Below are 19,154 nucleotides of genomic sequence, written 5' to 3'. Positions count from 1 at the left end.
AATGACCTAATATTTTCTTCTACAGAAATTAGGATATTTGCATAGTGTATATAGTTGATCTTCCAATGTATACCTTAACAAATAACACAACACATAACACAAATATGCATTGATGACTTTTGTCTTCAGCATCTGTACTGTGCTTGCTTTCTTATAACCACAATACTATCTACCTAAAATGGGAAAATATCACTGTAAAAGGTTTAAGTGTGAAAAACTAAGTAATGCAGGGATCTTTCCTTATTTAGGACTCTGCCGCAGCAGAACCTAACAGGAAACTGAAAAAAGGAAATACTTATAAGGTTCCTTTTGGTGATATCTTCCACATTGTGTGTCTGTGTATTTCTGCATCACATATACTGAGGTGGTCGGGACCTGGCTGCAGTCCAGAGACCGATGACCCACCCTCAGAGGACTGCATACCTCCCCTTTCCTGTTCCCAGATTACACTTGGCAAATTAGATCCTCTGTGTCGGCCATAAGCTTCCCTTTCAAAGGACGGAACTTGCATTTGAGAGTTTTCCAGAATAAAAATGGAATTCTGTTGTATGTTCCATGATAGCTGCTGTTCTTACACACAAACTCCATCTTCTTTCCTGTGAGCTGCCATGCCCATACTACATTTTTTCCATTGCTGTAATCTCATTCAGGACATGTATGTTTTGCTGCAATGCTGGGTCTAGGCTGCAGAGCCTGGGTGTCTGGTAAAGGGGAAAGGATATCAGAGTTGGTAATTTAGATCTGTTTTCCCTGCTGATGTTCTGTGTATACAACAAACTTTGTAGACAGTGGTCAACTAAAGGTATTGCATATGAATAGGTTGATCAGACTAGAGAGCACAGCATCATTACTTTGCTAGCTGTAGTAATTCTAATGGTAAGCTGTTTATCACAAATATTCATATTAAATAATCAAGATAATCTCTAACTGTACAGTATTCAGCAATGTTAGCTTTTGTAGGTAATGAAGCTAATGTAGTTAAGGATGATGCAAATAGTAAAACTGGATGAAATCGTGGTAGAAAATTTTGGTTATGTTAAATCAATTATGCAAATACAATTTAAAAAAATCAGTAAAATCTAATCAGTTGCCAAGATTATAAGAAATATGTACCTACTTGAAGATATAAAACCGTCTTCAATACAGTCTAATCCACTGCCAGAAATGAAACATCTCTAATTTGATTAAAATGGCCCAGTTGACCATAGTTACTTTTTTAGCCATGGATAAAAGGATTGAAGTTCACAAAACAGAATGATAGCTTTTCTTACTAAATAGCGCTTTTAGCTTTTGTAGTTGCTGACCTTTTTCAGGCACTGATCTTGATTCACAGAGGTTTGAGGGCTGATGTGCCTTGTACTTGGCCAGTATCATTCACATTAATGTTACATTTTTCATTCCAATCTCCATGTTCCTGTTTAGTATTCATTATTTTTTCAATTATATTATACAATTATATATTCAATCAGTGTTTCTAGATCTTCCAACTCATCATTGTTTTTTTCTAACTTGAGGAGATGAAGAGCATAGGAATCTCTTCTGGTACAAATTTTTAAAAGGCAAGGCAGCTGTTTATGTACTTAGACAGCCTTACTTGCTCGCAGTATAGTCCCTGCATTCAAATGGTTCACCAGGAAGGGTCTGAGAGCAATGAAAGCATGCTCTGGGACTAAGGTGTCTTCCTTAGTGTCTGCATCAATTTCTTTGTACAGTAATGATAGTCGTGTATGTAAGACAGGCAGGAAAAAAAAAAAAGAAGAAAAGGTGTTGTCTGATTGGGTTAATGTGGTTTTTTTTTAATATGCTTCTGTTCCTAGTAATTTTTTTGTTTTTCCTTTCTTTCCCCTCATGAATCCTTTTCTATTCCTTCTTAGCTACCAACGTCTTCCTCCTTAGCACTCATACCATTACTGTGTTACTCTCTTCTGGTCTGAATTTTTTGTTTTCTCTTTTTGTAATTTAACCCTTATAAATGATATATTGCTAGACATATGAAGAGATTCCACTTACTTTCTATAATTAGCTTACTAGTCTAAACTGGTCTTCTAGGCAACCTCTGTAATCAATAAAAGATAAATACCACAGGAGGCAATTAATCACGTTTTAAGATTATGTTGTAACTGGAAGGATTAATTGCTGCCTGGGCCACCTGTCTCTTTGTGATGATTAAAGGGAGTGCCTGAGATGACAATCTCAGATGAGGTACCTGGCTCTCAGATGGCTAAAATTAGAGGAAAAGTAGCATACCTGTTGTTCCAGGAATGGTGTTGGTAATGCATTGCTTTCAGAGGGTCTGTCCTACAGAGGTAGAAACTGCATAAAATTGGGATGAGAAGGCACCCACAGTTTGATTTCCCCCCCCTCCCCCCCGAACTGACTTGTGATGATACCAACAGTTATATTTGATTTTCACTAGTGACCAGCAATGTTGTGATGTCCTAGAAATCAACCCCTTACTATTTTGTTAGAATAGTTAATTCTTGCATAACTCTTATGTGAACTTCTCAGCAAACTGCAGAATCAATTTGATTTTTGGCATGAGGAGTTAGAAGCTTCAGAGCATTTCTGACAAGGCTACACAGTGCTGTATAACAACATAATTGGGTACAAATCCAGTTACAGCAATTTGCTTTTAAAATCGTAAGGAACTAACTTTACTGATAAGATATGATCTACTATTTCAGTGAGTGTTACTAAAACAGGAACATCTCCATACAGTGTGTCCAGATACATTTGATCATAAACAGCTGATAATTTTTTGGTGAATGCTGCACATAAGCATTTGGAATTAAAGGAAAAATAATTTGGACATACATATAAAACTGTTTCTAGACAAATACTGAATGGAACTGTATATGAGAAAATATTTATTAGTTACAAGTATTCCCATAGGAAAACTGGTATTTATTCTGGTATTTAATATTTTGTATTTTATTCTGGTATATTTGGTATTTATTCTGGTATTTGATCTTTTAACAGTGCTGTAACTTGCCACTGAACCAACACATTTGGAACAGTTCATAGCATCAAAAACTTCATCCACATAGACTGATGCCATCTTGGCACTCTCCAGACACTGTGAACTGAAGTTAAAAACCTTTATGGAGTTTATAACACTGGGGTCAAAAGGAATATTCTTCTGATATACAAGGAGGACCCTTACTGCCAGTATGACGAGCCAGGAGAAGTGGGTTAACCTCAGCCCTGGAGAGTTCTCTCAGCTTCAGAAATATGCAGAATGTAAGTAATATTTAATATATTTCATTTTATGGCTAAATAAAGAGTATTTTGAATGCAGAATATAAAATTGTTGTATTATTGATACTATTCACTGTCAGGTAAGAGGTTCAATTATAATTTATGTTTATTTTTTTAATCCAAAATATATGTTCTTTGGAGGGAAAGAACAAAATCAGTTGGGGTCTGTAGCACTTTTTCTGAACAATTTTTTTGCGGTATGATACCACGTAGACTGACTATGGGTTGGTTAGGTAACTGAGTATTTGGAGAACAAATTTTTAAGGCTTTGCCTTAATTTATCTTAATTTGCCTCAATTTGCCATAGCAATTTGTAGGCCACTACACTGGCACTTGTAGATAAAAAGAAGGTTTGCCTCAGTCATGGAGGAAGCATGGAGATTCCTGAAGAAACACATCTAGGCGTCCAATATTGAAAAGTTTCTAATACTTCAAGCAATGTGAAGGAAAAGCTGTCCTGTGAAAGACCAAGAAACAAAATTATCTCTAAGCTGAAGTTCTTTAGTTACTGCTTAGGGAAAATTCCTTTCAGTTGCTTGAGACACTTAAATGGCTCAGAATTATGTACTTAAAGGGCAGATACTGAACACAGATTTTGGAGACAGTTCGTGAAGCCTGATAAGAACTGAACTGAAAAAGCTCAGTAACATTTAGGAAGTTCTCCTGTGTGATAAGTAATCTAAATTTCAGTTTCTAAAAATGGAGAAAAACTCATATGATTTATGAATGTTATTGATTTATTATAAGAGGAAACATTTGGTTATGAAGTAAAATGAAGACTGGTGATTGCTTTGGGTCTTTTTGTGCCTATGGCATCACAGTATATAGTTAATTGTATTTTGGTGTAGTCATGTAACAGCAATCATAAGATGATTATTAGAATGATTAATGTAATTATTATGGACTAGCACTTTCCACTGGAATGTGATTTAGGTTCTTAATATTTTCTTGGTTACCAAGTTAAGCCATGAATTGTAATCTATATAGCACAATGTTAATGAACAACAACAACAAAAAAATCAGGTAGAATTATTTAAATTGTGCTTTCTGGAACAAGTATATCTGAGTCTCACAGTTCTCTGCAGAAATTGCTGTACAGTTTAAAGTATTCTATTCCTTAAAGTGTTTCCTCCCCATGTCACCGTCTCATCTGAAAGGATAAGCTGTAGAGCTGAAGGAAATTTGCTTCATATAGTGCTTTACATCCTTAGTGATGTCACTGAGCAAAGAGCTATTTTTTTTTTCTCATTTCATAGAGAAATATAAAACATTGTATTGTCCAGTATTTAATGAGTTAGGACTTCCGATGTTAAAGAAGGCCTTAAAAATCTGCTACAAGTATGGGAAAAGAAAGTATCTATGCTTTTTAGTAGATCTTTTTTTTTGTGTGTGATACAGAGAAACATTAAATGAAGGGCAACAAGGTGCAATTATACGGAGCTTAAAACATCCAGGTTTTATATTGATAATTCATTGCTTTCAGAGACCATTGTGAAGAAAACTTTGTATTTCACATGTTTTAATATGAATAATCTTGTTTGTTTTAAATTACATCACCAAATAAATAGTAAACATAATATAGCAGTTTAAAAAAAAAAAAATCACTTTTGAAATGATTTACCACTTCCTGGGAAGATATTTTCAAATTATTTTTCTTTTTTTTTTTTTCAATACCAGAATCTGAAGATGTCTAACAGAGATAGAAAGTTAGGTGTATTTTTTTTCACATGCATTCTTATAATTTAAGCCTCAGTGCAGCCTTTGCCAAAATATTTGCCTTCCTTGTGGGGAAAAAAGGCACTTAAGATACTCTTTTAATTTTGGCTTCCCTTTGCTCCTCCAGCATTTCCTGCACACACAATAGGTCAGAGCCATTGTTTCAGTAGAACTGTTGATGTCAGGGAAATTGTTCAAATATGTTTGTGTTCAGGTTTGTGTGTGTACATTAAAGAAAGATATGTTGTCTTTCAAGCTTCCTCTGCTCCTCTGTAATGAAAGCTTTTTGGAAATGTGAAATGTGGCACATTTTTGTATAAATAGTTCAATTTCTGAGGCAATTAGAAAAAAAAATTGTTAATAGTATATAAATTTTCATGTATAATGCCAAGGGAATAAACCCCAGGCATGGACCTTGAATTTCTGGGCTGTCCAATTTAATTTAATTAAATGACTGAATAACAGTATCTTTAGTGAGTGATCTAAGACTTTAAATGCAATTTAAAAAAAAATGGAATCAATATATTTGAATTGGATGTATTTTTTATGTAACATGGCAAGATACAAAAGGTTGTGGTAGTAGATATCTTTACTCATTACTAAATAATAATTAGCTTGTATGGAATTTTGTGAAGCTTGGGTATATAATTGCTTTGCTATTTGTTGAACTTGGAAAGACAATGAACTGAAAATCCCCAAATTTCATTTTGTGACTTTGTAGAGTTTGATTCACTTAAAAAAATAAAAAAATAATGATAATAAAAAAACCCCAAACAAACAAAAAAACAACCCCAAACAACAAAAGTTCTCAAACAATTAAAAAAAAAAATGCACTGCTCATTTTTCTCCAGCATGGAACTTCAAGTACCAGGGTTCTCCTGCAGGATGGATGGCTGATCCGGGTGTCAGAAGGTGACACTGTGGGGAAGTTTGACTTTTTGGCAGTTGTCTGCTAACAAGTGGTGGTGATGAGCGCCCAGCTGTGCCTCATGCTAAGGAGTGGGTTTCACTGGGGCTCTTTGGAATAAGTAGGGAGTTCATACAGAGGTGATTTGTTTTGCATTCACCTTCTGATATGCAGGCTTGTCATTTGCTTTGCCTTTCAGTTTGGTGTAGAGATTTTACTTCATCTTGCCTAAATAGCAACATTATTTTGACTGTATTTATAAATCCTATTTTAGTTCGCATCAACCTGTAGTACTAGAGTACTAGAATAAAGGGTATAATCTACCAAAAACTTACCTGCCTTGGATCATACTCTTCGTGGCTGATAGTCACTTCTGCCTAATGACATCACTGGAAATCAAAATTACTTTTATACAGCTGCGATGGGTTGATTTTGGCAGGATGCCAGTTGCTCACCAAACAGTTCTATTACTCCTGACTCTCTTCCCATGTTCTGGGGTGGGGTACATTCCATGGGAGACAGTCCTTCACAAACTTCTCCAGTGTGGGCCTTTACCCTGGGCTGCAGTTCTTCAGGGATACAAAACTGGTGCATGGGAAGAGGGGGTGTGCTGAGCTGCCTTGTGCTATAACCAGTAGGAAGTTCTTAAGTACAGGGTGGATTTCGATTTCTGCTTTTCTTTGGAGCCTAAGTAAATTCGGTTAAGAAAGTTTGCTCTTCCATTTTAGGCACTTCATGTGTCTATTCATGCAGAACATATTCTCTTTAAAATGCATTTGCTGGTGTTTTGCATATTGACTTTGTGATAAGAAAAAACTCCTTGCACAGTTCCCTGCTGACACTGAATCTCCTCAGCCTAACCTGGCCACAGAGTGAGGTAGTGTTTTACTTACGTGACAGCCTCTGCTCTGGGCACGAGCACACACCACTGCCCAAGGCTGAAAGCCTTAGTTGAGATCCAGCATAGGAAGGGGTGCTAACCCAGACTATTCTGCTGCATAGCAGACAGGGCACAGAGTGAGGGATTTGGGTTTGAGCCTTTTGAGGTTGAAGCTCAGTTTGAAACCATATCCTTGATCTTTCCCCTATCTGGAAAGCAGTACTATCTCACCTCTACCTGTTTTATGAAGATTCGCTGCTGGACTTTGCTGAAATCAGTCACACCTGCAAGTGTTACAGTTTCCAAGAGGAACAGAGGAATGGGTCCACACAGCTTCAAAGAGACAAATTCAGTGCCTCTTATCTTTACACTGAAATGGAACTCAGGTGGCACCTAGATGAGCTGCTTCTCTTGGCATCAATTGACTTTAGTCATGCAAAGAAAATCTCAAACCAGATTGAGATACAGACTGCACAGATAATAAGTACTTCCAGAGTTGAGTTGATGCCTTGAGATGCCACCTAAAAACAGAGACTAGAAAAGAATAAGGGAATAAAGGTAGGTATTTATTTGAAAGGCCTTCAAAGGTACACCCTGGGGAGCCAGAGTCTACTCTCAAAATGGACCCCAAGATGGATGACAGGTCACGAGTTCTTCACACTTTTATAAGTTTGGTTCATTTGCATATCAGGGTTAATTCTCCAATTAAAGCTTTAGTTAATGATGTAATTTCCCCAAGCTTGTCCCCCCTTTAGAGGCTTTTGGTTTATACCTTTTGGGCCTAGGACAGCCTGAGTGTCCTTGGAGAGCAGGCCTGGAGAGGCTTTGTTATCTCTACCTAGCATGAGAGCGCAGAAGTTAACAGGCTACAAGAAACTTCAGAGTTACACACTAGGCAGTACAGGATTTGAAAAATATAAAAGTTAAAACCTAAGGCATCAGAATCATATGTGCATATATAGCTCATATAAGAGTGGACATTATAGATTCAACTGTCTTGGACTTACTGGTCTGAATTCAGCATAAATTCCCGTTTTAGTCACTGAAGTAGGTGTGTGGATCTTTCACTGTATAAACCCCTTTAAACCACTCATGTGGATTCTAATACTCTGAGAAGGACGTGCGTGTGCTTTTCCCTTTCTGACTGAAAGACACTTTGCTCTAGTTCAGTGTAGTTTTTCTTTTTATTAATCTTCTGTGAGCTTGATGATAGCCTGTCTACTCTGGCACGTATTGTTAAACAAGGTCTGCTCCTAGCTCTGTGTGCAGGTAGTGTCCTTGTAATCACTTTGAAAAATTCCTACCATCTCTTGTCTGCCTGTTTTCTTCTTCACATAGTTATAGTATGAATCAGTGCTTTATCCAGCTGTACTGTTTGGTGAACCCAAACCCTGAATGTAAAATTTCTTTCTTGAATATATAATAGCTTTTCTCAATTTCCATAAGTATAACTGAATAGCAAAGGAGAATGAGTTCTCCACCATTTGTTCCTAATCACAAAATATTTCCATCTAAGCAGCACTCAGAACTTCTTAGTAAGTGAATATCGTCCTGTAAATTAATCCAAGGAACATCTGTAATTTTGTTTTAGTGAATTATTTTTGAGCTCAAGTCAAGGCAATTTTATGCTGTCAACTTAGGACCCTTCTTTGCCTGCCTGCCATATTAAGTAATTTGGGGCTTCAATGAATTTTTTGGAACAGTTTAAATATTACTTACAAAATTTCTTGAGTCCAAAGAGTGTATTGCCTAATACTTGGCACTTTGCAGTTGATATGCATATGTGTGGTTTTGGAAGTATAATTATTTCCAAAGGCAGTTCCTCTATGTCCTTCTTCCCAGTTAGATTAAAAATCTCCTCTCTCCTCTTGCTCTGAAGATAGAACAGTAGAACATATTTTGCATTAGATCTTTGCCTGGTTTTAAATTGCCTCAGAAGAACAGGTGAAAAGAAAAAACCTGGGATAACTGGTGTGATTATTATATAATAGTGATAATAATGACAACAACAGTAATGTAGCCCACATCAAATCCTGAAGATTATAGGGAAATAAATGCACTTGAGAGAATTTTTTTTCTCTAGATTTCGTGATCAATGCTGGCTGTGGGAAAGAAGGGTGAAAAGATGTAGGGATTTATCTGTAGAAAAGTGTCATTGCATAGGGTAAGGTACATACAGGATGTTTCAGGCAGAAACAGTTTCTTCTAAACGATATGGTACCAGATACGTATTGTAAGTTGTATGAGAAGCAGCTGAGGGAGCTGGGGTTGTTTAGCCTGGAGGAAAGGAGGCTCAGGTGTGACCTTATCACTGTCTACAACTGCCGGAAAGGAGGCTGTAGTCAGGTGGGGATTGTCCTTTTATCCTATGCAACCAGCAACAAGACAAAAGGACACAATCTCAAGTTGCACCAGGGGAGGTTCAGGTTGGACATCAGATTTTCCTCATGGAAAGGGTTGTTAAGCATTGGAACAGACTGCCCAGGGCAGTAGTGGATTCACCACACCTGCAAGTGTTCAAGGAAGGAGTGGTGCCATTGTCTGATTGACAAGGTGATCAGTCAGAGGTGGGACTTGATGATCTTGAGGTCTTTTTCAACCTAAATGATTTTGTGATTCACTGATATGTGTCATTCTGTACTACTCTGAACAGGAGCCTGAATTGCAAGGGCATTAGAGGCAAACAATATAAATAGCTCCATTGTGATTATTATCTGTATGGTAAATTGGATTAGTTTGGACAGGGTTTTTTTTTTAATCCTTTTTATTAAATGAATTTTGTATCTCCTTTTTATTAAATGAAGTTTTATGGCTGTTGTAGTCCAAATTATATGTTAAAAGGAGCTTAGAGGATTCTGCTCCAAAAGCAAGTGGGGAAATATTGAAGGGATTTGAAACAGTTAAAACAGGACTATTTCATGATTCAGCTAAGCATTAAAAAAGAAGGAAAAAAAAAAAAAAAAGGAAGCTCTTCCCTCAGTAGGGGGAGAAAAGGCCTCTGAGCTCTGGCAGCATGTGCACTCTGGGGAAATAGCTTGGTTTTGTGTTGTCCTTTTGAGTTTGTCAACAAAACGTGCCCTAAGGAAAAAACCTGAAAAAAACTTTTTGCAAAACTTTTGGCAGTGATTTTTTCCCAGGCTGGTGGAGGAAAACTTGGGCAGACTGTTACAGCCTGAAGATAGAAATAGATGCTGGAGTGCTACTGAAATGACTGTGAGAACAGAAACAGCATCAGCAGCTGCAGCATCTTTTGATGTAGCATCAATAGCTACTGCAAGAACTAGACAGTGAAACAATTTTATAGGGGAACAGGAAGGAGGAATTTGTGAAAAAGATCACTGAAGAAAAACGGGAAGGTCAGCAAAAGTTTTGGTTCAAAATTAAGTTGGCAGAGACTCTTGAGTGGGTTTGGCTCTGTGGTCCTAACAGAGGGAAATATTATCTTTTACAATGGGTATAAATGATGACCTGGAGTGAATTTCGTAAATGTGGCAGCTGGTCACCAGCAGCTATGGGCCATTACACAATCCCTCAGAGGGTCTCAGACTTCTAATGCCACATGGAATTGTGCTAATTCTAATGAGGGTCTGAACCTCATCAAGTACAATTTGACAAAAAAGCTATTTTTGACTGTGTGGAAAATGGAGAGAGAATATCACTGGTGATTACTGAAAATAGTTTTACCCCAAGTATTGGATTTTAGGATTATGGTGTTTCTGCTGCTATTAGTAAAGATGGAGGCAACTAGGTTCCCAAAAAGTTTTGACAGAATCTATTAGACTGGCTGAAAGGTGGAGTCTGCCAGTGCTGCGAGTACAATATTCCATGCACTTGGGAGAACTTCATGGAGAAGGATAATGGGTCTAGTGAGAGATCCAGTCTTTAGATGCAAGGCCTGTTGGGGGTAGAGTGGGCAGAAAAAGGGACCAGTTGATAATTTGTAGAGTCTGAATCCTTATCCTAAATCTGTGATTGGAAATTAAAAATCTAAGTAGGAGAAAACGGTGTGGAGAAAACTACTCAATGGTTTGGTGGAGCACTTGCTTTAGTTCTCCTGAGAAGCGAACTATGAAATATCCTAATTGATATAACACTGTAATTTTTTTATTCAGATCTGTGAATTTAAATCCTTTGTGCACATTCCTGTGTTGCATCAGTTTAGAGAAAATGGGATAGGAATGTTGCATATTATTTATTTAGGCTTTAGTCAAATTTACTCTTAAAAAGACCCTGAACTCTGTCCAAAGGAACGTTGTTACATCCAGTCTTCACTAATAAGGATTATTAGATCTGACTTTGACTTGTGTTAGACTGAAATCCAAAATAGAAGAGATACAAAGTTGTGAATTTATTTTTCATTTAACCAGTCACAGTTGAGACTTGACCTCTGAAGATCATACCATAGATAAAGTTGTGGGAGATTGAAAGCTAGGCACCAATATAATCCACAGAAATATTAGTGGATTCCTTTCCTTTCTCTAGTGAGGGTTTCTGTGCTAGGTCCTAAAGAGAAGGTAAGATAGGAATGATGAGTTGAGCATTTCTGAAGAAAAAAACCTGATAAACATGCAATAATACAGTATGATCTGGATCTCTGAGGTAGGCTTTCTAATGAGATAAAATGCTTAGTGTTTCTGCCATGATAAATGCCTGCTGGCATCTAGCAATTGTGTTTTTAACCAAACAGAAGCTGGTCAATTCTCCAGGTAGCCTGTCAATGCTAAGCAGTATCATATTGACTCTGTCCACAGTTGTGAGTAAGGAGGAACCTTTTTATGTCTGTCAGGTGGGATACTCATGTATGCAGAACCTTTTTCCTTCTTCCACACCCATACTGAAGAAGGGCTTGTTTAAGGTATAAACTGTTTAGGGAAAGGAATGATGTAGAAGAGTTCTGAACTCTTTGCTTTGGTTAAAGGGACTATGAAATTATTCAGGAGTTTCTTTATTTTATGAAAAGACAAATGCACTGAAGTACGTTTTTGTCCCTCTCAGGCTGCTATATGTTCTAATTTGAAGCATTCTTTTAGGAACTATTGGCTTTCATAGAACTTTGTTTGAATTGTACATAGTAATGGCACAAAGTAGTCACATTGAGTGACTTGGAGTATCTTATTACAGTATTATGTTCATGTCTTAGCTAATTACAGGGATCCTCTCCTGTCTTATGACTGCAAGAATCTTCATATGTCAGCAGCAGGGAGACATGTTTTAAGAGCAGAAAATAGTGAATTTATAATTGTTACTATCAGCTGGCAAAATTGGGACAAATCTCCTGTTTATAAATGCCCCAGAATCATAGAATTGTAAAGTCTGGAAAAGACCCCCTTCCCCAGCAGAACAGAAGATGCTCTCAGAATATCTGATTTGTTCAAGAATACCGATATAAAGGGATTATAGTCAGCAAAATGCAAAACTACTGTTGCTGCTCTGTGCTGTTGACTGGAGACTGCTAACAAGAGATCATATATCATAACATGAAGAGACTTAGTCAATTTGTAAAAGCAGAGAAGGCAGTAGGTTGTTAGAGAAAACCTGTAATTCAAAATTTTTGGAGATGTTGACAAATTGGTCCAGAGTTGGATCAGCTCAATGAAGCACCAGATGTTTTTAGCATCAATTTCTTTTTTAAAGAGCTGCCTCTGCTTCCTGAATTATTGATTGGTAGGGTCAAAATTATGATGCCTCCAAAAATTGTATCTTTCATTTAGGGGTAACGAAAGTATTAGGAAGCAAATGGTCTCAGTTGTGCTAGAGCTAACACACTTTATTTATCCATTTTAGGAAAGCTAGTGGAGGTGTCAAAGTTTTGTACCTATTTAGGTCTTATATGGAAGAAATGTTAAAGGAATTGGAGAAGGAAGAAAATTGATTCAGCCTGCTCGATAGTACCAAGTTGCATTGATCCCAGAATCCAGAGAGAAAATTCTGTTAGAGAAGGCTGTTATTATTACAAACCCATCATTTGCGCATAAAGAGGCACTGGAAATGCTTTCTGTGTGATGAATAGGACACTGTCTCATCATTAGAATCATTTGGTGGTCTCACTACAAGAAGATAATTTACCTGCAACCTTCTTGCACATTGGCTTCATCTGGGAGAGTGGGGAAGAGATAGCAACCACAACACCTGGAGAAGACTGTAAGGTTTGCTCAGTCTTGCTGAGCAATGAAACTCAGTAGTTCAGTACACAGTAGTTCAGTACAGATGTTGAATTTGTTGTGCTGAGACTGGACAATGTTAGGCCCTTATTTTCAGGATAATCATATTATATTCTAGATTATGCTACTAAGTTTCCGGTGTTCCTGTTGAGGGCAGAGTGGCTGTTTCAGTACTTGGGGAAAATAAGGTTAGTCAGAACTGTAGCATTGCCAGTAGTATCAGGGCTTGTGTTAACTCTTAGACATGCAGATAATGGTTCTTAAATAATATAGTTGTTAGAAGGGAATGATGAGAAATTCTTTAGGGTAAAAGTTAATGACTTTGCATTTCCATTTTCAAGGATATCGTTGCAAGAAGCAAAGGTAAAGAGTTCTTACAAAGTCCAAAATAGAAACACTTGTTCACAGAATCACAGAATGGGTAAGTGAGGCTGAACAGGACCAGCTCCTTCAGTCTTTTCTTGTAAGAGGTGTTCTCAGGTTTCTGTGGCTGAAGTCTTCACGATTTGTGGTAGCTAGTAGTTGGTCTTTGAATTCTGAAAGGCAAATGGTGTCATCTCACCTTGATCTTTGCTTCCTTGATCAAAAGTAGTGATTTCTTTCTAGAATTGAAGCTGCATATATACATGGTGCCAGTCATTAACACCTGGTGTTGCAGCATCAGCTGTTACTGATGCTGAACATACATTGTGTCTATTACAAATCTGACATATGGTCATCAAATTACTGAATGTGTATTTATACACTGTAAATATGTAAGCATTGATTGAACCTTTGTTATATTTCCTGTGTTTCTATGTATCTTCCATATTTCTTTTCCTTTATTGTTTGGTTGTTTCTATGGACATTTGCATGTAAACAGTAAGAAGCTTTTGTTTCTTAAGAGTTCATCTGTTCCTGTTGCTTATTCTTATTATAAGGATTTGGGGGATAATTCAATTGGTTGCTGTGGAAATGAGCCTGATGTCACAAACAGAGAACTACAGTTCACCAAGCCTTTAAGAAGCAAAATGATGGGAGAATGGGCTAATTGGAGAGCCATGTGACTAGCAGAATCTCAGCTCTTATTAAAAGCATGTATTTTTAGTCCCTGTGTTTCTATAGAAGAGCTGGAAAGTGTAATTCAAATGGTGACAATCCATGACTCATCAGACAAACTGAAAAAAAAAACCCATGGCTCTGAGAGAAGGGATGATCCTGCTTTGCCTTTATGGGATTCATACTCAATAAGCCAGTAGCCCATGGTAGGTCCCTTCAGCCCATCAAAGCTTCATATGCTTGAATAGAGAAGGGGAAAGCTGCTTGTCCAACTTGTCCGCTGAAAAAATATACTCTATTAGCTTTACCACTTAGGCTGTTCTGCTTCTCCTGGGTTTCTGAAGAAAGGAGGGCCAAAGCTGCCTTCCTTGTTCCTCTTGAGAACAGAAAATAGGTTAGTCTTGATGGCTCAAGTTGAGAATCAGGGGTTTCTGTTAGAAAAAGAGTGGACTTAGGGCTGTCTGATAGTGTCAGGCAGCTTCCCTCCATCTGCCATTAATTGGGGTGAAGGGCCCTGGACTGCCTTCCTCTCTTTTGTTTTCTGCCAGTTAAAAGAAGCAAAAATTTACAATGTGCTCATAATCACATATGTTTTCATTATGTTTTTAGGCACTAAAAATACATTGCTTTTTGTGTGGCTCTGGAAGATTTTTAGTGGATGCTATGCAGTGTCACTGCATAGTTTTGTTGGCTGCACTGCAAAATTGAATGGCTTTTTGAGGACATTACAGATTGCTAAATTTGTCTTTAGAACTGTCCAGATTTTGTGTGGGTCATAATTTTACTAAAACCAGTACGGAACATGGACAAAAGAATTTGTGATTAAATTCCAATGTAATATGGTTTTATATTAATTCTGAAAATAGAAATTCTTGATTTTATTTTAAACATAAAAATTACAAATAATTTTTGTTATTGCAGGTGACCCTGCCTTGGAACAGGGGTTGCACTAGATGATCTAGAGAGATCCCTTCGAACCCTAACAGTTCTGTGATTCTGATATTGAGACACTTGAATTAATTGTAGCAGTAATGATAGTGATAAAGAGTTTGTTTTGAAGAATGTATTTCCTAGAATTAAGTGGCCTAGTAATAGATTTTTTCATTCATGAAGGCAGACTGAAGAGCTTTAAAATGCTTTGTTAACTGTTGTTTCTTTGTTGTTGGTTCTGGTTTTGTTTGTTGTTTATGTTTGCTTTTTTTGGTTGGTTTTTGGTAGTTTTTTGGGGTTTTTTAAGTAGAGTGCTGTTTCTACTTTTAGTGTCTTCTTTATGTTTGAAATTCACTACAGAGATAGGGCAGACTCTAGTATCCTTACCTGTATCAAAATAAACACTTTGGCAATCCTTGTAACAGCTTTGAAAGAAAGCATAGGCTTTATATTAAGAGCCTAGAGATAGTAGTAGTTGAAATGAGTGGAAGGAAAAGTGAAAAGTTTATAGATGTTTATGAGAGGAGGATGGGAAGTTGGTTTGTGTACTAAGTATATGTCTGAATTCTTTGTTGAATAGTGGCACTTCAGTACTGGATAGGCTTTAAGAGTTGGAGAAATTGCTGAAATTATACTGGAGATGGTGAAAGCACATTGAAAAGATGTGAAGAAAATGAGTGAGTGACAAGAGTTCCTGGGATAAAAATATAAAAGTCCTGAAAGGGAAAAATTATTAAAAAATGGAAAAAAGAAGACGTGGGAAAACAAAGCAAAACAAATGGCTTCAAATAAAGTTGGAGTTTATCAAGTTATGGTAGACCAAAATTCATGTATCTGTGCTATTTTACAACCCATGGATGGTGCCATGAATGATGTAAAGAAAACAGAGAAGAAGAAATGTTAGAAATAGCTTATTAGGACAAAATCAAAGTTAGCTTTTAGTGAAACAGAACAGCAGACAGGAGCCAAAATAGAACTCAGTACCTAAAACTGAATGTTTGGAAATTTTGATTTGACATTTGGTGTTTGGTTATGAAAAAAAATAGTAATAATGAAAAAACATAATTGTGAAGTTGAGAGAAATGACCTGAAGCAGAAGGAAAATAATTCATATGGAACCTTGGTGGCTAGCCAAAGTTTATCTTGTAAAAATTATTTAAATTACTTTATGTTAACTATTTTGTCTTCTGTAGAGGGCCCTCTAGTAGTTTTTGGCTATAAATTCTTTATTGTTAGAATCTGTGAAGATGTACACAAGCACTATTATTTTTGAATTGAAAGCTTGACTACTTATTTAGCTAATTTTGGGTGAGTGTGAATCCAAGGAAGTACTCAAACTGGAATTTGAAAAAAAGCCACTTGCAGGCCCTTTGGAGGTGCTCTTATTCTGGAATAAATTAGATATGGGTGTTCATTCAGATTTGTTTTAGTAGATGAGAAGTTAGTTAGTTAGGAACTCTCTAATACTTAGAGGTGCAATGACCCATTTCATATTCCCTTAAGTATAGAACCATTTTATATTTTATGTCAGACACAATGAACATTGTCACATTGCTTGTCAAGTCCAGGCTCACTGTTTTATCTATGGTCTAAAATGTAACACCTTCAGAGAAGACCACACCGTTAAAGATATATGACATTATGATTTAAATTTAAATGATCTTTAAGTTCTGGGAGTTTAAGGGATTCACAGAAAGAATGTCAATTAAGTTGTCCCAAGTGGTACAAAGGCACATTCTGAAGTATTTCCCAGTGTATGTGCTTAAATCACAGCATGCACTGAAGTTTTTCTGTAATAGGTTTCAATAAGCATGTGCCAGACTAGCTATCCCTTCTAATAGCAATCTAGAGATGTAATGACTGATGATGTATGAGGACTACTAAACTGCTCTTCAAACTACAAACTCTTCAAGGCGGATGCTACTCTTAAGATAAATACTTTGCAGCTCTGTGTAGATATTGGAGCTTAAAGTTATCCAGTCTCATATTTTTAGAAATAACCTGAGTAAGTTTACATTGAATCTCAGGGTTTTTCTACCAGTAACACATTTCAGAAGAACTTGATTTTCTTTTTTTTGTTCCCCATTTTTTTCATCCCTATTTTGTTATCTGTCCACACAGCCTGCATAGCATGTTTGGCTAACAACACCCTCTCAACCCCCAAACAAAACAAAGGAAAAATACCCAAACAAATCCAGTCATCTCTGCAGCTTAGCATCCTGTTCCTGGAAGGCATGCATCTCAAAAGTTTTATGAGTGTTCCAGGCACAAATATGTCGGTCTTTGTTCAGGGTCTATTTGGACATAAAAACCAAATCTAAATCTTGTGTAGTTATGCAGAGCAGGTTATAATCACATCTCCATTTGGTTATTTTAGTGGAAACTAACAATAAATATGGTCTCTGCACTACAGAAGGTCTTTGGCTTTAAACTGAGTCAGACCTCATTAGGTGTTGTGTTGTATCTAGTGAATAAAAAAGCTGCATAAACTGCTCTAAATAACTTGGGTTAATGAATTAGGAATATATCATGTCAGTGCATTTTGTTATGTTAAATTTGCTGGTTTTACTTCAGGTTTTATCCTGGAAGTTGTTATTTAAGCTAACAAATGACACCATTTTCTTGGATAGGAATGCCCACCTGTATGTACAGCAAGTTGTTCTATCCCATGCAGAATTTGTCATGTTCTGTTTTTCCCCCCCAGGAGTTATGACTCCCAGGCATATTTCATATGGGTTTGCTCTTCATGCTGGCAGTGATAGAAAAGTTGTGTTCTCTTGCTGCTGTCTGCTACACATATAGTGCCAAAGAGTATTATGTGTGGTGTTCAGAGGTGGTGATTGAGGCAGACTATTAGGGTTTTTAATTGTGGTTAGTGCTGTGTATAGCAACAGATGAGTTTTTGTAAGTTCTTCTCTTATTCAGACCACTAATATATAACTATGAACTCATCTCTAGTAACATTCTAGTATTTTTATACCAAGCTTCTTACAGAATTCATACAACTATCTTTTAAAAGTAAAGGTAATAGTAATAATAAAAAAACATATACCACAGCTGTCAAATAGATTTAGTTTGAAAGAATTGATCACCTGCTTTGTTTTAAAGATTGTGAAGCATCTCTGGGGATTTGATTTCTGCATTGTTTTACTAAATGTTTATGTTTAACTGTTTGGTCTTTTTCAGAAGCACTCTCTCAATGCCTTATTCTGTTTTATGAAGTGGATTCTATTTCATTTTCTTTCTCCTTTTGTGAAAGGGATGAAACTGTTTCCCATTTCTTCCATTTGTTTCATTTTTTCACAATTATTGCTTTATAATGACTAAACAGGTGGGAGAAATAGGAAACAGTTTCATCCCTTTCACAAAAGGAGAATAAAGTCTATTATCATAACAGATTTTTTATTATTTTCACTATGGTTTTTTTTGTAATCAGTTTTTAGTGTTAATAATTACATAGAATATCAGTCTTGTCCTAATCTTTTGTGAAACAACACCTACCAGGAGAGATTCCCACTTTTATTGATAGACTTTCAGTTTAGTGTAAATAGTAGTCTTCCATGTAATTCAGAAAAAAATATTTTCTTTGCATACATATTTTGGAGTTGTGTTTTGTTTTCTCCCCCATTTTACATATTTAGTCTCAGATAAAAGTCTAGTAACTTATGCTGCACAACTTCAGTGACCGATGAGCTGTGTAAAAGCTGTCAGAATTTGGCCAGCCCTTGCCAAATGACCATGAGTAGAAGCTTTGGAGCTTGGTATGAGAGCTGAGATTTTTCAAACTGCTTTTTTGGTTGGCATTCAGTTGCATTTTGAAATTTTATGCATTAATGCTGTTGAATTCTAATAGTCATTTCAGGGGAATGTAGAATGTTCTACTATGTTTTCCACTTGCAAGTCTGGAAATTCAGATGGCATCTTAAAACTTCTAGGCAATTTCTAGGAGCCTTCTTTTTGAATTTTGAAAAAACTGAAAAAATCAATTTTAAATCTTCCTGACCACAAAAATTACATTTTGTTTTAACAATGTTAATTTGTGCAGATTATGCATTGCTGTTTTCTATGAAATTAATTAATTATCAGCATTTCTTATGAAAAGACCTTTTCAATTCTTCAGGCTTTTTCTATTTTTAAACATAGTCAGAACATAATAGATTTTTAAAATGACATTAAACCTTTGCCTTAAAAGATGATGCAGATCAAATATAAACATGGAGAGAGTGAACAAGGAGGCAGATAAAGTATTTTTTTAAAGTTATTT

At 36.4% G+C, this 19,154-nt stretch overlaps 1 protein-coding gene across 9 annotated transcripts in view; it reads left to right on the top strand.

The window, feature by feature from the left end:
* Positions 1-19,154, top strand: part of DGKB (diacylglycerol kinase beta) — a 381,330-nt gene that overhangs the window by 74,245 nt on the left and 287,931 nt on the right. For all 9 annotated transcript variants that reach the window (XM_008629944.2, XM_017729357.1, XM_017729355.1 and 6 more), the window contains one exon: positions 2,980-3,240. In XM_008629944.2, the coding sequence (XP_008628166.1) occupies positions 3,171-3,240 (70 nt within the window). In that variant the 5' untranslated portion in view covers positions 2,980-3,170. The remainder of the gene's footprint in view (positions 1-2,979; positions 3,241-19,154) is intronic.

This window comes from Corvus brachyrhynchos, unplaced genomic scaffold (genome assembly GCF_000691975.1).
Source record: "Corvus brachyrhynchos isolate BGI_N302 unplaced genomic scaffold, ASM69197v1 scaffold142, whole genome shotgun sequence".
In the NCBI taxonomy this organism is placed as follows: domain Eukaryota; kingdom Metazoa; phylum Chordata; class Aves; order Passeriformes; family Corvidae; genus Corvus; species Corvus brachyrhynchos.
This window is presented reverse-complemented; position numbering and strand designations above follow the sequence as displayed.